General features: G+C 37.0%; 1 protein-coding gene across 9 annotated transcripts in view; it reads right to left on the minus strand.

The window, feature by feature from the left end:
- Positions 1 to 23980, minus strand: part of PMS1 (PMS1 homolog 1, mismatch repair system component) — a 98572-nt gene that overhangs the window by 24656 nt on the left and 49936 nt on the right. For 7 of the 9 annotated variants that reach the window (XM_060622361.3, XM_060622355.3, XM_078451097.2 and 4 more), the window contains one exon: positions 7151 to 7267. The exons of the other annotated variants lie outside the window; for them this stretch is intronic. In XM_060622361.3, the coding sequence (XP_060478344.1) occupies positions 7151 to 7267 (117 nt within the window). The remainder of the gene's footprint in view (positions 1 to 7150; positions 7268 to 23980) is intronic. 9 annotated transcript variants of the gene reach the window in all.

Genomic DNA, 23980 nt, shown 5'->3' on the forward strand with positions numbered 1-23980 from the left:
TCAAAAATGCTTAAAAATACTGTGACCACGGTTTGTGGAGCTGCTTGCAAGGATTATAGGAAAGAGTGTGGATAACTCCAAAATCAAAAAATAAAGCTAAGCCAAGTCAGCTAGGAAAAGAGGTCTGTAAAATCTTGGCAGGATGAAAGACATGAACTACCTGGTTTTAAAATGGGGCCTGGAGGTTGGTGGTATCTGCCAAACCACAGGGAGGAAGAAGGTCGAGTGGGTAAAAACAAAATAACAAAAACAATAAATTTGCATTCATGATGACTGTGCAAATTAAAATTTCAAAGCATATAAAACAGCAGAGAATGAAAGAACATTCTCCCACGAAAGTAGAAACAGTACAGCAATATGAAAAGAACTTTGAAATTAGTATGTGTACCATACTTTTAAGAGTGAAGAAAAAGCAGGGGTACCATCCAGGTATCAAAAGCGTCCAACTTTTGATCTCAGCTCAAGTCTTTTTTTTTTTTTATTTTTAAAAATACTTATTCATTTTTGAAAGACAGAGAGAGATAGAGCACAAGCAGCGGGGGTGTCAAAGAGAAAGGGAGACACAGAATCTGAAGCAGGGTCCAGGCTCTGAGCTGTCAGCACAGATCCCAATGTGGGGCTCGAACTCACAGACTCGAGATCATGACCTGAGCCGAAGTCAGATGCTCAACCGACTGAGCCACCCAGGAACCCCACAGTTATAATTAAGTTTAAAAGAGAAGAGGAAAATGAATAAATTCTAAATCCTGGAAATACACAGACTTGGGAATAAAAATCAGACAGCACTGAGGAATTCACCAAGAACTTGGCATGGAACAATGCAGAGATAAAAAATATCCAGAGAAGACAGATGCCAAAAAACAAACATGAAACAAAATAAAGCTTTAGGAGCTCCCTTAAGCCAACAAAGCCACACTGGGAAACTCCTAATAAATGCTACCACAGCAGCAGTATAGCTGGGATAACCACCCATAATTAAGAGACTGTACAACATGGAGTGGCTGTAGTTAAGAAACGGACCTTCAACATTGTAGGAAGAGATATATAAAGATTCTCTATACCCAAGGTTCCCAATGACCAATGTGTTTGCCATCCCAGTACAGTGAAGGGGCCTTGGTGGTAAGTGTCACAACTTGAAGGTATGTAATGGGATAGAAGTGAGGTGAGGGGGGACAACTATTAGCAGTTGACAAGCAACTTAAGATTGATTTTGGGCAGGAATGAGAAGAGGCCAAAGAAACTCTGATATAGGACAACCCTCCTTACAAGCCCAGGAAGCATGGAGTGGTGATGGGTGGCTACTGGCAACATAAATATAGCACCTATTTAAATACGCAGTACACAAATAGAACAGGGATTTGGTTAGATGATCACTCACTAGAGACACACTTAAAAGGTTATTATTCTGACAACTCATGGAACTGGAACGATTCAGCAACACATGCTTTCTAAATTACCCTATTCCTCCATGCAAGAATAACCACATGAAGGTGTAGCAAAAGTTTTGATATCCAAGATGGATTACCAGCAGTCCGCACACAATTCTATCTCAAGAGAAAATTAAGGGGCGCCTGGGTGGCTCAGTCAGTTAAGCGTCTGACTTTGGCTCAGGTCATGATCTCACGGTTCGTGGGTTCGAGCCCGGCGTCGGACTCTGTGCTGACAGCTCAGAGCCTGGAGCTTACTTCGGATTCTGTGTCTCCTCCTCTCACTCTGCCCCTCCCCTGCTCATGCTCTGTCTCTATCTCTCAAGAATAAATAAACTTTAAAAAAAAAAAAAAGAGAGAATTAAAAAAAAGAGAAAATTAAAAAAAACAATGGGCAAGCACAGATATGGCAATACATCTCAATACAGATCAGGGGAAAAAATTCTCAATTGCAAAACTAATGGGATAGTTCCAATCACACATGAAATCATAACTGACCAAGGTCTAAATCTGTTTTTCATACTTGAATGTGCACCTGGGAACCTTGTTAAAATGCATGTCCTGATTCAGTATTCTGGGACGAGGCCAGAGATCCTTCACTTCTAACAAGCATACAAGTAACGCCAATGCTGCTGGTCTTCAGACCAAACTATGGCAGCTAGAATCTCTAGAGCACAATACCAAAGACCTGGAGTCTGGATCTCCTGTCATAAGCTTCCTGGGTTACCAGTGTCAACAACAAAGTCCCACGAAGCCACGAGGAACACAGGGGAATTTACTAGCCCAAGACAGTACCTTTACTATCCCAAGTCAGCCACCATAACCAGACTAAGGTGGCACTAGGTTATATTGAAACCACTGAACAACTATTAAGGGAGCTCTGAAAAACAGAACACATGTCAGATCATGGCCATGCTCCAGGTACTATAGCTGGCCGGTAAGGATGGCCTGAATTGTTCCTCAGGCAGAGAACATTAACTGAGTATAAACTCCCACCTAAGGCTAATAAAATGATAATAATTAAGAACTCAATACTGCAAGAAAAATAGAAGAACTAGTAGTAGAAAAGAGATTTCAACAAATTATGAAAAAAGAAGAATAGAACAGAGAAACCAACTGCCTAGCACAACAGAGAGCCTTCAGGTTTAAGGTCAACAGACCAGCAAAAACAAACAGATTCTATTTTATAGACTCTTCTGTAAAGAAACTAAGAATAATTATAGACTCTTCTATAAAGACACTGAATAAGGACAACTGATCTAATTTTGTGCTAGAAAGGAAAAAAAAAAGAGAGAAAAAGAAGAAGAAAGGGAATGGAGGGGGCAGGGAAGGGAAAGAAATGAAATGAATTTCCTGAGAACTAGAACAGTGAGTATGAGTGCAGTGGGGTAAGCCCCCACCCCATGATGGTATTTGTGACTCCCCCAGAGTCTGGGAACAGGAACAGGATCTTGATTAATTAATAGTCAAGTAAAGCCTAATAGTCAATAAGTCTAGCCACAAACACTGAGTTCCCAATTAGATTTCTTATTCACACAAAAAGATGGCTTGGAGGTAAAAGACCTGAAAAGCAAAACAAAATTGACCTCCTAAGCAATAGATAGTTTAAGAAACAACTTTAAAATAGAAACAAAACTTAGCATCTCTAAAGATTCAAGATTTTGTATCCACAAAACAGTAAGAAGTTGTGAAAAAACGGTAGATTTAAAAATGCTCTTGGAAATTAAACATAAAGGTTTCAAAATATTCAGAAGGGGCAAGAGAGGGTCAGACATCTCCAAAAACTTACAGAAAAAAGATGAAAACCTGAGAAAAATAGTAAGAGAAAAATAAGAGGAAGTCCTAAATCAATAATAAGGAGTTTAATTAAAAGACACAAATTATCGAGGTGCCTGAGTGGCTCAGTTGGTTCAGCGCCTGACTTCGGGTCAGGTCACGATCCCACAGCTTGTGGTTTGAGCCCCGTGTCAGGCTCTGTGCTGAGAGCTCAGAGCCTGGAGCCTGCTTTGGATTCTGTGTCTCCCTCTCTCTCTCTGCCCCTCCCCCACTCATGCTCTGTCTCTCAAAAAAAAGAGAAAAATTATCAAAGTTATGACAGCTAGAAGTATATAACCCAGAGCTGAAAAAGATATAGGAGTATTCAGACTCAAGAAGTCTCAAACCAAGTGTTCAGCATAAAAAGCAAATGAGTAATAAAAGACACATCTATAGACATGCTTAAAAAACTGAACACAAAGATCCTAAAAAAAGTTCAGAAAAAAAAAAAATACAGATCAGCTAGAAAGAAAGAATTGGAATGCATACATCTTCCCATCAGCCACAGTGAATGGTCAAAGACATTAAATGCCTTTAAACTTATTTTCTCTGCTAGAACTGATACATGAATTTAGCAAAGTTGCAGGATACAAAATCAATGTACAGAAATCAGTTGCATTCTTATACACTAATAATGAAACAACAGAAAGACAAATAAAGAAACTGATCCCGGGGCACCTGAGTGGCTCAGTCGGTTAAGTGTCCGACTTCAGCTCAGGTCACGATCTCCCGGTCCGTGAGTTCAAGCCCCGCGTCGGGCTCTGGGCTGATGGCTCAGAGCCTGGAGCCTGCTTCAGATTCTGTGTCTCCCCTCTGCCCCTCCCCTGTTCATGCTCTGTCTCTCTCTGTCTCAAAAATAAATTTAAAAAAACGTTAAAAAAAAATTAAAAAAAAAAAAAAAGAAAGAAACTGATCCCATTCACAATTGCACCAAGAAGCATAAAATACCTAGGAATAAATCTAACCAAAGATGTAAAAGATCTGTATGCTGAAAACTATAGAAAGCTTATGAAGGAAATTGAAGAAGATATAAAGAAATGGAAAGACATTTCGTGCTCATGGATTGGAAGAATAAATATTGTCAAAATGTCAATACCACCCAAAGCTATCTACACATTCAATGCGATCCCAATCAAAATTGCACCAGCATTCTTCTCGAAACTAGAACAAGCAATCCTAAAATTCATATGGAACCACAAAAGGCCCCAAATAGCCAAAGTAATATTGAAGAAGACCACCAAAGCAGGAGGCATCACAATCCCAGACTTTAGCCTCTACTACAAAGCTGTAATCATCAAGACAGCATGGTATTGGCACAAAAACAGACACATAGACCAATGGAATAGAATAGAAACCCCAGAACTAGACCCACAAACGTATGGCCAACTAATCTTTGACAAAGCAGGAAAGAACATCCAATGGAAAAAAGTCTCTTTAACAAATGGGGCTGGGAGAACTGGACAGCAACATGCAGAAGATTGAAACTAGACCACTTTCTCACACCATTCACAAAAATAAACTCAAAATGGATAAAGGACCTGAATGTGAGGAAACTATCAAAACCCTAGAGGAGAAAGCAGGAAAAGACCTCTCTGACCTCAGCCGTAGCAATCTCTTACTTGACACATCCCCAAAGGCAAGGGAATTAAAAGCAAAAATGAACTACTGGGACCTTGTGAAAATAAAAAGCTTCTGCACAGCAAAGGAAACAACCAACAAAACTAAAAGGCAACCAATGGAATGGGAAAAGATATTTGCAAATGACATATCGGACAAAGGGCTAGTATCCAAAATCTATAAAGAGCTCACCAAACTCTACACCCGAAAAACAACCCAGTGAAGAAATGGGCAGAAAACATGAATAGACACTTCTCTAAAGAAGACATCCAGATGGCCAACAGGCACATGAAAAGATGCTCAACGTCGCTCCTCATCAGGGAAATACAAATCAAAACCACACTCAGATATCACCTCACGCCAGTCAGATTGGCCAAAATGAACAAATCAGGGGACTATAGATGCTGGCGAGGATGTGGAGAAACGGGAACCCTTTTGCACTGTTGGTGGGAATGCAAACTGGTGCAGCCACTCTGGAAAACAGTGTGGAGGTTCCTCAAAAAATTAAAAATAGACCTACCCTATGACCCAGCAATAGCACGGCTAGGAATTTACCCAAGGGATACAGGAGTGCTGATGCATAGGGGCACTTGTACCCCAATGTTTATAGCAGCACTCTCAACAATAGCCAAATTATGGAAAGAGACTAAATGTCCATCAACTGATGAATGGATAAAGAAATTGTGGTTTATATACACAATGGAGTACTACGTGGCAATGAGAAAGAATGAAATATGGCCCTTTGTAACAACATGGATGGAACTGAAGAGTGTTATGCTGAGTGAAATAAGCCATACAGAGAAAGACAGATACCATATGTTTTCACTCTTATGTGGATCCTGAGAAACTTAACAGAAACCCATGGGGGAGGGGAAGGAAAAAAAAAAAAGAGGTTAGAGTGGAAGAGAGCCAAAGCATAAGAGACTCTTAAAAACTGAGAACAAACTGAGGGTTGATGGGGAGTGGGAGGGAGGGGAGGGTGGGTGATGGGTATTGAGGAGGGCACCTTTTGGGATGAATACTGGGTGTTATGGAAACCAATTTGACAATAAACTTCATATATTGAAAAAAAAAAACCATAAAAAAAAACTTATTTTCAACCTAGAATTCTAACTCTACCAGACTATCAAGAGAAGTACAAAATAAAGTCATTCTTGTATATAAAAGTCTACCTCTCATATCCCCTTTCTGTGGAAGTTAACTAAAGATGTATATGAGAAAAATGATAACAAAGACTAAGAAAGAAAAAGGCATGGGATATAAGAAATAGTGGAAACAACTAGTACTCCTATGAAAAAAAAATTCCATTCCAGGATAAGATCTGTGCAGAATGCCTGATATGTGATCAGTCCAAATAAGAAATTGGGTTCTAAATCTAATTATTTAAAAAAAAAAAATGGAACTCTAGCTATAGTTGGAGTAAGTAAAAGTGCTGGATTTTATTGCTGACAAGATGAAGAAAAGTTTCTTCACTTAAAAAAGGGAAAAAACCCAGATCTTAGAAACTCCAGCAAGAAAACAAGAAACTATATAAGAGTTCACAGATAAAGAAAAACATGACATTTTGAGCAATAAATAGGACAACAAGAAAGGATATTCTATTTAATTGGGACAATAGAAATAGTCTCATTTGTATGGCATGGATATATAACGTGGATTCTTAAGAAATGTGATCCTAGAACAATACTAGGCTTTACAATGTAAATTATTTGTAGCCATAGTAATATACTCCATATAAGTTTTCAACTTTTAGAATCAATTTTCAAACAAAAGATGGAAAACTTAAAAATGGTTATAAAAGAAAACAAATTGCTTGACAACATAAAAGTAGAGTGGACACAATTGAGAGAGGGAAGAGCAAGTAAGAGTTGGAGTGTTCGTAACCTCATCTAACATTATAAGAACTCAAAAAGCACTGTCTGAAGCTAGAGATCAAGAAAAGAAAGATGCAGAATCTATTTAGAATAGGAAAGGGAAAACAAAGGTAAGAGAACTCAACTCTTCTTTAATACTGAAATGTAAACAGATAAGATACTCAATTGAAAATCATTATAAAAAAAATAATGGAACCACAATGCTTAAAATTAAAAACAAATAACAAAGATAAAAACAGGAAGTAGGGATAGGGAGAGAGGGTTAAATATAAGCTGTAAATGTTATGTTCTTTTTTTACCTATACATATATTTAAGTAAAATGTTACAAGAACTTATTGCCACCTCAACTCCCCAGAAGAAAAATAATTGAGTTTCATTGGTAAACCAGAATTATTAAAGAACACTTTGTTGTATACCTGAGATTCTTCACAGTGGTACTGAAAGGATTCCATGTTGCCCATAACAGCAGTCCCCAGAACAGACATGAGAGCCATCTTATGATCAGATACTCTAGTTTTCTGCCAAATAACCGCCTAAGGACAAAAGACACAGACAACTTTGAATACAATTTAGATTTACTTAACTCAAGTACTACACCATTTATTTCTGTATTTAGCATTCATCCCCAGCTTGTATTTTCAATATCATTTAGAAGAGAAGCATGGGCTATACAGTCAGTCAGAACTCTGGTTCTGAATTTTAGTAACTGTATATGTTACAGCATAAAATCTATTTAACTTCCCCTAACCTCGGTGTTCTCTCTACAAGATGACTAACAATATTTATCTCCCAGAATTGTTGAAAGATGAAAATATACAATGTAGGCAAACACAAAGGCCAGTACCTAATCCTAAACTTTAGAATATATAATTCAAAGTACATTTAAATTGTTAAGCTAAATGATTTCTGTAAAGAAACTCCTATAAAAATTTGAGATAATGCATGCTCTTTAAAATTATCTTTGGGGCGCCTGGGTGGCTCAGTCAGTTAAGCGTCCAACTTCAGCTCAGGTCATGATCTCACAGTTTGTGGGTTTGAGCCCCACGTCGGGCTCTGTGCTGACAGCTCAGAGCCGGGTGGCTGTTTCAGATTCTGGGTCTTCCTCTCTCTCTGCCCCTCCCCTGTTCATGCTCTGTCTCTGTCTCAAGAATAAATGTTAAAAAAATTTTTTTTAAATAAAAAAAAAAATAAAATAAAATTATCTTTCTATGTTACTTCTCTCCCGACTTTCTCCAGGGTTTTTATTAAGAAAGGATGCTGAATTTTGTCAAATGCTTTTTCTGCATCGATTGACAGGATCATATAGTTCTTATCTTTTCTTTTATTAATGTGATGTATCACATTGGTTGATTTGCAAATATTGAACTAGCCCTGCAGCCCAGGAATGAATCCCACTTGATCACGGTGAATAATTTTTTTTATATGCTGTTGAATTCGATTTGCTAGCATCTTGTTGAGAATTTTTGCATCCATATTCATCAGGGATATTGGCCTATAGTTCTCTTTTTTTGCTGGGTCTCTGTCTGGTTTGGGAATCAAACTAATGCTGGCTTCATAAAATAAGCCTGGAAGTTTCCCTTCCCTTTCTAATGAAAAGCCCACAGCTAATATCATCCTCAATGGGGAAAAACTGAGAACTTTTCCCCGGAGATCAGGAACATGACAGGGATGTCCACTCTCACCGCTGTTGTTTAATGTAGTGTTGGAAATTCTAGCATCAGCAATCAGACAACAAAATGAAATCAAAGGCATCAAATTTGGCAAAGATGAAGTCAAGCTTTCACTTTTTGCAGATGACATGATATTATACATGGAAAACCTGACAGACTCCACCAAAAGTCTGCTAGAACTGATACATGAATTCAGCAAAGTCGCAGGATACAAAATTAACGTACAGAAATCAGGTGCATTCTTATACACTAATAATGAAGCAACAGAAAGACAAATAAAGAAACTGATCCCATTCACAATTGTACCAAGAAGCATAAACTACCCGGAATAAACCTAACCAAAGAGGTAAAAGATCTGTATGTTGAAAACTATAGAAAGCTTATGAAGAAAACTGAAGAAGATACAAAGAAATGGAAAAACAGTCTGTGCTCATGGATTGGAAGAATAATATTGTTAAAATGTCAATACTACCCAAAGCAATCTACACGTTCAATGCAATCCCTATCAAAATTGCACCAGCATTCTTCTTGAGGCTAGAACAAGCAGTCCTAAATTTTTTTTTTTTAACGTTTATTTATTTTTGAGACAGAGAGAGACAGAGCGAGACAGAGCATGAACGGGGGAGGGTCAGAGAGAGAGGGAGACACAGAATCGGAAGCAGGCTCCAGGCTCTGAGCCATCGGCCCAGAGTCTGACGCGGGGCTCGAACTCACGGACCGTGACATCGTGACCTGAGCTGAAGTCGGACGCTTAACCGACTGAGCCACCCAGGCACCCCAAGCAGTCCTAAAATTTGTATGGAACCACAAAAGACCCCGAATAGCCAAAGTAATACTGAAGAAGACCACCAAAGCAGAAGGTATCACAATCCCAGGCTTTAGCCTCTACCACAAAGCTGTAATCATCAAGACAGCATGGTACTGGCACAAAAACAGACACATAGACCAATGGAATAGAACAGAGACTCCAGAACTGAACCCACAAAAGTATGGACAACTAATCTTTGACAAACCAGGAAAGAACATCCAATGGAAAAAAAGACAATCTCTTTAACAAATGGTGCTGGGAGAACTGGACAGCAACATGCAGAAGGATGAAACTAGATCACTTTCTTACACCATTCACAAAATAAACTCAAAATGGATAAAGGACCTGAATGTGAGACAGGAAACCATCAAAACCCTAGAGGAGAAAGCAGGAAAAAACCTCTCTGACCTCAGCCACGGCAATTTCTTGCTTGACACATCTCCAAAGGCAAGGGACTTAATACCAAAAATGAACTATTGGGACCTCATGAAAATAAAAAGCTTCTGCAAAGCAAAGGAAACAACCAACAAAACTAAAAGGCAACCAATGGAATGGGAAAAGATATTTGCAAATGACATATCGGACAAAGGGCTAGTATCTAAAATCTGTAAGGAACTCACCAAACTCCACACCCAAAAACCAAATAATCCAGTGAAGAAATGGGCAGAAAACATGAATAGACACTTCTCTAAAGAAGACATCCAGATGGCCAACAGGCACAAGAACAAATGCTCAATGTCACTCCTCATTAGGGAAATACAAATCAAAACCACACTCAGATATCACCTCACGTCAGTCAGATTGGCCAAAATGAACAAATCAGGAGACTATAGATGCTGGCGAGGATGTGGAGAAATGGGAACCCTCCTGCGCTGTTGGTGGGAATGCAAATTGGTGCAGCCACTCTGGAAAACAGTGTGGAGGTTCCTCAAAAAATTAAAAATAGATCTACTCTATGACCCAGCAATAATACTGCTAGGAATTTACCCAAGGCACACAGGAGTGCTGATGCATAGGGGCACTTGTACCCCAATGTTTATAGCAGCACTTTCAACAATAGCCAAATTATGGGAAGAGCCTAAATGTCAACTGATGAATGGATAAAGAAGTTGTGGTTTATATATACAATGGAATACTATTTGGCAATGAGAAAGAATGAAATATGGCCTTTTGTAGCAACGTGGATGGAACTGGAGAGTGTGATGCTAAGTGAAATAAGTCATTACAGAGAAAGATAGATACCATGTTTTCACTCTTATGTGGATCCTGAGAAACTTAACAGAAGACCATGGGGGAGGGGAAGGGGAAAAAAAAAAGTTAGCGAGGGATGGAGGCAAACCATAAGACACTCTTAAAAACTGAGAATAAACTGAGGTTTGATGGGAGGGAGGGGAAAGTGGGTGATGGGCACTGAGGAGGGCACCTGTTGGGATGAGCATTGGGTGTTGTATGGAAACCAATCTGACAATAAATTTCATATTAAAAAAATGAAATAAAATAAAATTGTCTTTGTAATTACCTTTTATATACAGAACACTTACAAAAAGCTAAGTGAACCTCACAGACATAAAAGCTGAATAACGAGCCCAGATTTTTTCCACTGCAAATATGTAGTAGGGTAGTTTAAAAGAATCATGGTCCCAAGAGACTAACCAAAGTTTGACTGTGAAGTGCACCATCAGGTATGATATACTGCAATTTCTTCAGTTAACAAGATCCAATTATAGTCAAATCTCTGGAGACCATCAATACAGTCATAAGTTGTTCACTCAACAAATATTTACATGGCACTTCCTAAATCCTGAGAAAAATGTGTAAAGGGGCTAGGAGAAAACATTAACATTCAAGGGACCTGCAGAGGAAAAACAGACTGAAAAGGAGTGGCCACAAAGGCAGGAAGAGCTACCAAACAGTATGGTACACAGAACAAGAAAAATTTTTAAGAAGAAAGCAGTCATATTTGACCAATGTCAAGAGTCCAATGTCAAGAGTATGCAAAGATGTGGCCACAGGATTTAGCAATCAGTTCCAGGAAAGGAGAGTAAATAAAGCCAAATTTCAATGGCTGGATAGTGATTAAAGTGAGGACATTAAAAAAAAAAATGAACCTAGATAGTATTTCAGAAAGTTTGGCTGTAGGGGTTTCTGGGTGGCTCAGTTGGTTAAGTGTCCACCTCTTGATTTCAGCTCAGGTCACGATCTTACAGCTCAAGAGACTGAGTCCCATGTCAGGCTCTGCACTGACAGCGTGGAGCCTGTTGGGATTCTCTGTCTCTCTCTCTCTCTGCCCACCCCCCCACTCATGCATACACTCTCTCTCATTCTCTATCAAAATAAATAAACATTTAGACAGTTTGGCTATAAACTGAAAGCAGAGGAATAATTGAGGCAAGTGTGGATCAAGGGTGGGTCTTAATATGACACACTTGAATCAGAAGCAATGAAGAAGAATGGGTCACACACAGGTAGGTTTATAGATTCAATGACTGGAGGTTGATAAGTTCCTCTTTGTTCTATTTTTTTTTTTCCCCTGTAATGTAGAAAAGTTACTGGTTGTGAGTGAAAACATACCGATTTAAATATCTGATTGCAGAGAAGGCTTGAGAGAGAGAGAGAGAGAGAGAGAGAGAGAGAGAGAGAGAGAGAGAGAGACAGAGAAAGAGAGGTTCTGACTTGACCAAAAGAGAGACCTTCTGACTGGCCAAACAAGCTCCTTAACATGACCAGGAACTTACACAGGCAGTTTTAAGTACTAACAATATTATATATACTAAAATGAAAGGTGAAGTAAATAGATTCATGTTGTCCTCTAACTGGCAGGTTAGGGGATAGTAATGAAGGAAAGTGCTCTTCTGGACATAACAATTAGCACTGACTCTGCATGTTGATGTTTATCATCTGTAAAGCACTGTTTTTAGAATCTTAAAGACAAACCTGCTTGGGAAAACACAGGTAGTACTCAATAAGACAAACTACCTGATATTTAACAGGAAAAACTTATTCCTAGCATTTTATTAATACTAATTCAACAGGAGTTATGATTTAGGAAAAACTTAATTGACACTACTATCATAGAAACTACTGTTAATTTTCACAACTATTTCATGTAGGTATTATTATCTCATTATGTAAATGAGGAAACTGAAGCTGATACTGACTGATTTACCCAAAGAAACTTAGATAGCAGGTCACGGAACCATGATTTATACCCAACTTTTATGGCTACAAACTCACTGTTTTTACTTTGCTAACATCCCTCCCCTCTCTAGTTAAAAACAGTAATAAGCTAGAGCCGATGCCAGACCCTAATTGGGAATTCTTAAAGAGAAATGCATTTTCATGTATAATTACCCTCCATGGCTATGTGATAACTATCTGTCTAATTAACTTGAGGGTATTAATGTATTCTCAAACCAAAATTATTTTTAATCTATTCACTTAAAGGTAAATAATTGGGGTCCCCCCCCAAAAAAGAACACATACCAGAATAATGAAATCCAAAAAGATAGGGAACTACTATCCTATAATCCTAAAATCACAGTATTTTTCAGACTACAGCTGTCAGTACCAACCTTAATCTTATTATAACAGAGCCTTATACCTAAGGATTTCTAAATTTCCAATAATTTTCATTCATTAATATACATATAAATATAGATGTGCAGTAATTAGGCCCAAAGTGCACAGCAAAATGACAGAATGAGGAAGACAATTTAGGTATTGTTCCATCCTAAATTTCAACATCTCACTGTTATGTATTGCTTTGAAAGTGACCTGAATTAGAAAAAAATATACAAACTACATGAAATCTAAGTATTAAAAAATAGTAAACAATTAAAAACTGAGGTATAGGTTTAATGTGTATATTTCTAAATAAAAAATTATGTCTTGGTAACTACATTTATACTTAAAGGACAATACACTGGACTATTTAAAACTGTCACTGCTCCAGGAAACATGGGATGAAGAATCACAAGAACATTTTTAATCTTTAATTTCATTACATACAAAATATACTTATCCCAATTAATTAGAGAAACTGATTTTGAATTTTTTCAGCAAATATTTAGTGAGCATTAACTTCATACCAGATTCCATGCTAAAAGCTGGGAATACAAAGATGAAAGGATAAGGAACTGGCTCTCAACAAGCTAAAAATATAAAAGGAAAACAAAATATTAAAATAATTATAATGCATAATACCTCCCAAAAAACAAAAATCCAGGGCTGGATGGTTTTCCAGGGGAATTCTCAAACATTTAAAGAAGAGTTAACACCTATTCTTTTGAAGCTGTTCCAGAAAATAGAAATGGAAGGAAAACTTCAAACTCATTCTATGAGGCCAGCATTACCTTGATTCCAAAACCAGACAAGGACCCCACTAAAAAGGAGAACTATAGACCAATTTCCCTGATGAACATGAATGCAAAAATTCTCAACAAGATACTAGCTAACCAGATCCAACAGTACATTAAAAGAATTATTCACCACAATCAAGTGGGACTTATACCTGGGATGCAAGGTTGGTTTAATGTCCGCAAATCAATGTGATATATTGCGTTAATAAAATAAAGAGTAAGAACCACATGATCCTCTCAATAGATGCAGAGAAAGCATTCAACAAAATACAGCATCCTTTCTTGATAAAAACCCTCAAGAAAGTAGGGATAGAAGGATCATACCTCAAGATCACAGAAGCCATATATGAGAGACCCACTGCTAATATCATCCTCAATGGGGAAAAACTGACAGCTTCCCCCTTAGGTCAGGAACATGACAGGGATGTCCACTCATACCACTGTTATTCAATACAGTATTGGAAGTCTTAGCCTCAGCAATCAGACAACACAAAGGAATAAAAGATACCCAAACTGGCAAGGAGGAAGTCAAACTTGCACTCTTCGCAGATGACATGATATTCTATACAGAAAACCCAAAAGATTCTACCAAAAAACTGAGCTAGAATTGATTCATGAATTCAGCAAAGTTGTAGGATATAAAATCAATGCACAGAAATCAGTTGCATTTCTATACACCAATAATGAAGCAACAGAAGGAGAATTCAAAGAATTGATCCCATTTACAATTGCACCAAAACTCATAAAATACCTACAAATAAACCTAACCAAAGAGGTGAAAAATCTATACACTGAAAACTATAGAAAGCTTGTAAAAGAAACTTAAGAAGACACACACACACACACACACACACACACAAAGGAAAAATATTCCATGCTCATGGATTGGAAGAACAAATATTGTTAAAATGTCAATACTACCCAAAGCAATCTACATATTTAATGCCATACCTATGAAAACAACACCAGCATTCTTCACAGAGCTAGAACAAACAATCCTAAAATTTGTATGGGATCAGAAAAGCCAAAGCAATCCTGAAAAAGAAAACCAAAGCTGGAGGCATCACAATTCTGGTTTTCAAGCTGTATTACAAAGCTATAATCATCAAGACAGTATATAGTGGCACAGAAACAGACACTCAGATCGATGGAACAGAATAGAGAACCCAGAAATGGACCCACAAACATATGCCCAACTAATCTTTGACAAAGCTGGAAAGAATACCCAATGGAATAAAGACAGTCTCTTCAGCAAATGGTGTTGGGGAAACGGGACAGCCAAATGCAGAATGAACCTGGACCATTTTCTTACACCATACACAAAAATAAACTCAAAATGGATGAAAGACCTAAAAATAAAACAGGAAGTCATCAAAATCCTCGAGGAGAAAGCAGGCAAAAACCTCTTTGACTTCGGCCACAGCAACTTCTTACTCAACACATCTCTGGAGGAAAGGGAAACAAAAGCAAAAATGAACTATTGGGACCTCATCAAAATAAAAAGCTTCTGCACAGCGAAAGAAACAATCAGCAAAACTAAAAGGCAACCAACAGAATGGGAGAAGATATTTGCAAATGACATATCAGATAAAAGGTTAGTATCCAAAATCTATAAAGAACTTACAAAACTCAACACCTGAAAAACAAAGAATTCAGTGAAGAAATGGGCAAAAGACATGAACAGACACTGTTCAAAATAAGACATCCATATGGCTAACAGACACATGAAAAAATGCTCAACATCACTCATCATCTGGGAAATACAAATCAAAACCACAATGAGATAACACCTCACACCTGTCAGAATGGCTAACGTTAACAACTCTGGCAACAACAGATGTTGGTGAGGATGCAGAGAAAGAAGATCTCTTTTGCACTGCTAGTGGGAATGCAAACTGATGCAGCCATTCTGGAAAAGAGTATGGAGGTTCCTCAAAAAATTAAAAATAGAACTACCCAACGACCCAGCAATTACACTACTAGGTATTTATCCAAAGGATAAAGGTGTGCTGTTTCGAAGGGACACATGCACCCCAATGTTTGTAGCAGTGCTCTCAACAATAGCCAAAGTATGGAAAGAGCCCAAATGTCCATCAACAGATGACTGGATAAAGAAGATGTGGTATATGTATAAAATGGAGTAGGGGCGCCTGGGTGGCTCAGTCGGTTAAGTGGCTGACTTCGGCTCAGGTCACGATCTCGCGGTCCGTGAGTTCGAGCCCCGCGTCGGACTCTGTGCTGACCGCTCAGAGCCTGGAGCCTGTTTCGGATTCTGTGTCTCCCTCTCTCTCTGATCCTCCCCCGTTCATGCTCTGTCTCTCTCTGTCTCAAAAATAAATAAACGTTAAAAAAAAAATTTTAAAAAAAAGGGAGTATTACTCGGCAATCAAAAAGAATGAAATCTTGCCATTTGCAACTATGTGGATGGAACTAGAGGGTATTATGCTAAGTGAAATTAGTCAAAGACAAGTATCATATGACTTCACTCATATGTGGAATTTAAATACAAAACAGATGAACACAGGAGAAGGGAAGCAAAAATGATATAAAAACAGGGAGGGGGACAAAACATAAGAGACTCTTAAATACAGAGAACTGAGGGTTGCTGGAGGGGTTGTGGACAAGAGGCATAGAAGAAGACACTTGTTGGGATGAGCAATGGGTGTTATACGTAGGGGGTGAATCACTGCATTCCACTCCTGAAATCATTATTGCACTATATGCTAACTAACTTTGATGTAAATTAAATAAAAATAAATAAAAATTATAATGCATTATAAAAACTGCTATTACAAAACACAGAGGAGGCATTGTAGAAGAAACCTAGGTCTACTTCACAGAGCCAAATGCATGTGCAGTGAGACCTGAAAGGAGCTGGCCATCCACAAATCATGGGAAGGGCAATGCTGACAGACAGAAGGGCACATGCAACACATGGAAGCATAGAGAATATGCCTTTGCTGGGGATGGAAGCTGGACAGAAAGGAGCAAGATCCTGAATGAACTATCATATCATGGAAGCAAGTTTATAGTTTATCTTACATGCAACGCAGAGTCACTGGAGAAACACATCTAGTTGGGAAAATGCCTGATCACACATAGATATCAGAAAAAGATCTTTGGATTTTAAGGACATTATGTTAAGTGAGAGAAGTCAGACAAAGATAAATACTGTATGATATCATTCATATATGGAATGTAAAGACAAACTTGTAGAAATCAGAGAATAAAATGGTAGTTACTAGGGGATGGGGAAATAGGACAGATGTTGTTTAAAGGTACAAACTTGCAACAAGTAGTAAATAAGTCCTAGAGATCTAATGCATAATATAGCAAATACTGACAACAGTATTGCATAATAATCATTAAACTTATTATGAGAGCAGAACCTAATTATCCCAACCACTAAAGAAAATTATGTAATATGACAGAAATACTTATTATTGCTACAATGGTAACTATATTACAATATATAAATGTATCATTTAACATGCTGTACATCTTTCTTTTTAATTAAAAAAAATTTTTTTTTACATTTCATTTTTGAGAGAGAGACAGACAGACCACAAGTGGGGGAGGGGCAGAGAGAGAGAGAGAGGGAGACACAGAATCCAAAGCAGGCTCCAGGCTCTGAGCTGTCAGCACAGAGCCCGATGCGGGGCTTGACCCACAGACCGTGAGATCATGACCTGAGCCGAAGTCAGATGCTCAACCAACTGAGCCACCTAGGTGCCCCATAACATGCTGTATATATCTTAAATTTATGTAATAGGTAAATTGTATTTAAATCAAAATGATCTTTTATAACAATGATTTATTGAGAACTGAAACTAAAGTAATATGGATTTTTAAAAATGTGATTGTATTAATCCAACTCAAAGTGTCTCAACTTATACTGAGGACATGCAAAATTGATGAAGTCCACATTCATAAAATATTCCCATTAAGCCCTGAGGACTGTGTGTGATTCCTGGCACACTAGCTGTAAAGCTACCAATTTTTCTTCCACTTACCAAAAAACAAAGTGGAATACAAGTTAGTGAAAATGACATTTACAGGATTATTCCTCTAGTTTTTTTTTTTTAAGGTAAAACAATTGCAATCTCTGGTATTTTACTAATATTAATACTGTGGTTGAGACTGGTCTAGGTAATAGAACCACACATATTGCTAAGAGGGGAAGAGAACACGGATAAACTAAAGGACATGAAATAGACTTAATGTGACTTGGTGACTGACTGCATGTGGAGAGGAAGAAAAGAAGAATCAGGAATGTAATGGTGTCCCTGGTATCAAGAACACTGTCATATACCCAATAGGGCACAACAAACAATTTGTTGAAGGAGTGAACATTTGTAGAATACATTTTTCTAGAGAAAAGTAACCTGAGTGGAATTGAAAACTACTTCTTTATTTTTAAAAATTAAGACTGTGGGTTGTCATCTCACTACATGGGTTAGAAATTATAGTCTTTGGGGCACCTGGATGGTTCAGTAGGTTAAGCATCTGACTCATGATCTCAGCTCAGGTCTTGAACTCAGGGTAGTGAGTTCAAGCCCCAAGTTAAGCTCCATGCTGGGTGTGGGGGCTTAAAAAAAAAAAAAAAGGAAAGAAATTATAGTCTTTGTTTACTAATTTACTTTAGGAAATCCAAAGGCACCTCTATTTTTCTTTCATTTTTTAAATATTACACTTTTATTGAGATACAATTCATAAATCATACAAATTCTCCCATTTTAAGTGTATAAGACAATGGTTTTCAGTATATTTACAAGGTTATGCAACTATCACAACTAATTTTAGAACAATTTTATCATTCCAAAGAGAAACCCTGTACCCATTAACACCCTCCATTCTCTGCCACCTTTACCCAAGGTGATCACTAATTTACCTTCTGTCTCTATAAATTTGCCTACTTGGGGTTATTCATATAAATGGAATCATACAATACATAGTTTTTTGTGAGTGGTTTCTTTCACTTAATGTAACATTTTCAAGGCTTATCCATGTTGTACCAGTGCCCCCCTGTTGTTGTTGTTTTGAAGGAGATTTCACGATGTTTGGCTTTAGATGTCTGTGAGATTTTTCCCTAGATCACATGAGATTTGTCAATAGGGAATGGGGGGAGGATTAGGGGGAGAGGGAGAGAGAATTTTAAGCAGGTTCCATACCCACTGCAGAGCAGAGCCCAGCATGGGGCTCAATCTCACAAACCATGAAACGATGACCTGAGTTGAAATCAAGAGTCAGACACTTAATCAACTGAGCCATCCAGGTGGCACTCTCCTTCCTTTTTTAATGATCAAGTAATATTCCATTGTATGGATATATTTTTCAACTATCCTTTCACTGGATGATATATGTTTGGATTATTTCTACCTTTTGGCTATTATGAATGATGTGGATATGAACATTCATGTGCAAGTTTTTGTGTGAAATACGTTTCCATTTCTCTTGGGTATGTTCCTAGAAGTGAAATTGCTGGGTAATATGGTAACTATTTTTTGAGGAAATGCCAGACTGCAATCTTTACATTTCCTGTATGTTTGCACGTAAAAAGACAAAGAACTGCTGGATTCTTTTTCTTTTTTTTTTTAATGTTTCTTTATTCATTTTTGAGAGAGAGAGAGAGAGAGAGCAGAGGAGGGGCAGAGAGAGAGAGGGAGAGAGAGAATCCAAGCAGGCTGTCTGTGCAGAGCCTGTTGCGGGGCTCCAACTCACAAACTGTGAGATCATGACCTGAGCTGACATTAAGAGTCGGCCGCTTAAACAACTGAGCCACCCCAGTGCCCCTGCTGGCTTTCTGAATTATAGCTGTTATTTTAAGCCAGCTATTAGCTGGTGTTTTAAGGAATATTCAAAATAACAGAAAGTAGGTAAAGTTCTGAATAATGTACGGGAATGAAGTGCCCCTGCTTCAAACTTTCCATATCACAAGTTACTCTAAACAAGGAACAGTTGAGCAATAACAATTTATTCACAAAAAGTTTCTCTCTTTAAAGCTACATCTCTGATATATACATGTAAAGATGTTTTAAAAAGTAGTCAAGAAAATATTTCAAGAAAATTAATGTTTTAAGATTTCTAAATTTCCTGCACTGAATACACATAAAACTTGTAATACTTCTAATGTAAATATATTATTTTAGTTTGTATTAGAGTGCTGCCTCAGGTGATGCCTAAAGATATAATTCTTAGCTGCTGATTAATCCAAACATGTTATTTCACTGCCTGACCTGATAAATAGCTAGTGCACAGGATTGCAAAAAGATCACTTGAAGAAATGGGTTCTAAAAAAGCTATCAAACATAAGAATCATTAAATGTAGAATTTCTTTTCTTAAAGTGAACATGGCTAGTAGTTCTGGAACAACATTTCACAGTAGGCGATTATTGCATCAGATCAATGGGGCTAATTTAGGAGCATTTTCTAAATGAGTTACAGTTGGGATAGCAATAAATGATAAAGAGGTCTGCCAACAAATTAAATCTTCACTTCAACTTAGGCAAAGTAAAATTCATTTTCAAAAAAAAGAACCCATTGTGAAAACAATGGATGAAAAATTTTTTAAACGTGGTAATTAAAAATTAAGGATCTTTGTTTTTAAAGAAACTCAATTTTTAAATACTGTATTTTCTACAGCAAATAGTTTTTAGTTTAGTTTTCTCCACCATTTCATCAATCCTGTATTCTTTTCTAAAAGAGATTTTCTTTTCACTTCTTGAAGTTTTGCATATATTTTGCCCTAAGGCTGAAAGCTTAACATGTGCTAAAAATACACACACATACCCCCATATGTTTTCTATCTAGGTCACACAAAGTTGGAGCATCTGGATGTGCCAAGTAAGAATCTGACTCTAGTCAGTACGATGACAGTGCAAAAACACCTCAATAAAAAATATATTATTACATGCACATTAAGTAATTGATTGACATTAGCCAAATATATCTTGTCACTCTTCCTATTTCATTGACATACACTATTTGAAGGAAGTGATTAGATGAGATACTCAGTATTAAAGTAGTAAGCCTCAACTGTGAAGTCAATTTGCAATAGCAGGAAAAAGGAGGCTGCACACAGGTGATGTACAATTAACTAAAAAATGCATTGCTACTAACACTGCCTGACCAAAGGTGACTCATTCTAGAATATGAAATAAAAAGTATACATATTGGCCTAGACTGCAATCAAACCTTTGAAACAGATAATATGCACAGATATACTAATAAGTTCCCATCTGAATTTCTTTAAAAAAGCTTTAACTACTTCCAATATAATTATCACTACTGCTAAAAGAATATCACATTGTATTAACATCATAAACATTCATATGACTTGATTCTTGCTAAGTACCCACAGACTAAAATAGGAAGAGTAAAATTTATTCAACACAAGTCTGAATTTAGTATCTCTTATCCTTACTTTTACTCAGCTTCAATGTCTCTTATTTTATATTCATTTTTTGAAATAGAGTATACATAATAATTTTTCCTGAAGATTACAAAGAAATTAGTACCAGTAACTTCACCTATGGGAGGGGAGGCTTATAGGAGCTAATTAAGAGTAATTTTTTCACTGTACCTTTTCTTATTATTTTTTGGTTTTTGAACCCTGTAAAGATAGGATTTTTCAAAAAGTTAAATAAAAATTTAAAAACATGAAATTAATCTTTACATAACTTTCAAAGGAAGATTGTAGACACTCTTTGTGGTCTTTAAAACAAGGAGGATTATTTCCAAGATTTGATTAATCTTATTAGAAATGTTTTTCTAATAATCTTTCAGATTAGCCTTTCTGAAAGCGCTTTCATCTTGGAACCCTGAACCATCACTTCCATCCATATTTAACTTTACAGAAAAGGTTATGTGCAAATCAAGTTGCTTTTGCTTTGTAACTATTTGATTTCAGCTTTTCCTCTTTATTCTCACTGAATAGAATACCTTTTCTATTACAATTGATTTTTCACGAGATATTTCTTCTCCAAACTTGCTGATACTTCTAAGTGAAGCTATCCCAGCCATCTCGTCTGCAATGCAACTCCATCCTCCACATGGTTCTCTAGGTCTCTTTGCAGATAAAGACCAATAATGAATAGAAAATCCAGACAGAAGATCAATAAGGAAATGGAAGACCTGAACATTACAGACCAAACAGACCTAACAGACCTATACAGAACAATCCACTCAACAGCAGAATACATCATCTTCTCAAGGTCACATGGATCTTTCTCCAGGACAGATCAAGTGTTAAGACAAAACAAGTCTTAACAAATTTAGGCAGACTGAAACATATCAAGGAATTTTTTCTGACCACAATGGAATGAAACTAGAAATCAACAGGAAGAAAAGTAGAAAAGTCACAGTATGTGGAAATTAAATAACACACTCCTATACAACCACTGAGTCAAAGACACAAGAATATCAGAAAATACTTTAAGGTAAATGAAAGACAATGTACCAAAACTTATGGGATGCAGTAAAAGCAGTACAGTTTATCCAGAGCAATAACACATTAAAAAAGAAAGATGTCAAATAAACAACCTAACTAGCCCAACCAACCAACTTTTCTAGCACCTGAAGGAGCTAGAAAAACAATAAACTAAGAGCAAAGTTAGCAGAAGGAAGGAAATAAAGATTAGAACAGAGCAGAAATAAATTAAAGAGAAAATAGAAAAACAGCAGAAAAAAAACCTAAGAGTTGGTTTTTTTGATACAGTATATTAACAAAATAAAGAATAAAAATTGCATGATTGTCTCAACAGGTGCAGAAAAAGCATTTGATAGAACTCAACACCATTTCATGATTAAAAATTTAATAAACTAGGAATAGGAGGAAAGTACCTCAACATAATAAAAGCCATCTATGAAAATCCCATAGCAGCCATTACACTCCATGGTAAAAAACTAAGTTTGTTTTTTTTTTTTTGAGATCAGGAACAAGACAAGGATGCCTGTTTCTGCCACTTCTATTCATCATACAACTTAAAGTCCTGGCTAAAGCAATTAGGCAAGAAAAAGAAATAAAAGGCATCCAAACCAGAAAGGAAGAAGTAAAATTGTCCATGTTTGCAGACGACATGATCCTATACATAGAAAACCCTGAAGACTCCATCAAAAACCTGTTAGGGGGTACGTAAGTGGGTCAGTTGGGTTAGCATCTGACTCTTAATTTCAGCCCAGGTCATGATCTCATGGTTCATGGGTTTGAGACCCATGTTGGGCTCTGCACTGACAGCACAGAGCCTACTTGGAATTCTCTCTCCCTTTCTCTTTGCCTCTCCTCTGCTCTTTCTCTCTCTCAAAATAACAAAAATATCATATTAAAAAAAAACTTAGAACTAATAAATTCAGTAAAGTTGCGAGATACAAAATCAACATACAAAACCAGCTACGTTCCTATCCACTAACAATGAGCTATCTGAAAAAGAATTAGAAAAGCAATACCATTTGCAAGAGCACCAAAAAGGAAAAAAATACTTAGGAATAAATTTAAAAGGTGAAAGACTTGTAGGCTGAGAACTACAAAACACTGACAAAAGAAATTAAAGATGACAAATGGGAAGGCATCCTGTGTTCATGGATCAGAAGATTTAGTGTTATTAAAATGTCCATATTACCCAAAGCACTCTACAAATTCAATGCAAATCCTACCAAAAATCCTAATGTCATTCTTTATAGAAATAGAAAAACACAATTCTAAAACTCATGGAACCACAAAAGACCACAAAGTCATATCAATCCAGAGGTAAAGAACAAAACTGGAGACATCACACTACCTACTTTCAAAATATATTACTACAGTAAACACAACAGTATGGTACTGGCATAAAGACAATCATAAAGGCAGATGGAAAAGAGTAGAAAGCCCAGAAATAAATCCATGCATATATGGTCAACTGATATCTGATGAGGGTGTCAAGAACACACAATGCAGAAAGGAGAGTCTCTTCAACCAACAGGGCTGGAAAAATGATATCCATATACGAAAGAACGAAGTTGGACCCTTATCTTACATTATACACAGAAATCAATTTAAAATGAATTAAAGACTTAAATATAAGACCAAAAATTGTAAAACTCCTAAAAGAGAAGACAGGAGAAAATCTTCATGATGCTGATCTTGGCAATGATTTCTTTGATATTACACCAAAAGCACAAGCAACAAAGAAAAACAGACAAGAGGGACTAATCAAACTAAAATGCTTCTGCACAGCTAAGGAAGCTATCAACAGAATGAAAAGGCAACCCATGGAATGGTAGAAAACATGTATAAACTATATATCTAATGATTAATCTCCAAAGTATGTAAGGCACTCCTACAACTCCCTAACAAAAACACTAATACCAACAAAAAAATGGGTGAAGACCTTGAACAGACATTTCTCCAAAGAAGAAAATATAAAAGGCCAT

Source organism: Panthera onca, chromosome C1, assembly GCF_046562875.1.
Source record: "Panthera onca isolate mPanOnc1 chromosome C1, mPanOnc1 haplotype 2, whole genome shotgun sequence".
Taxonomy (NCBI): domain Eukaryota; kingdom Metazoa; phylum Chordata; class Mammalia; order Carnivora; family Felidae; genus Panthera; species Panthera onca.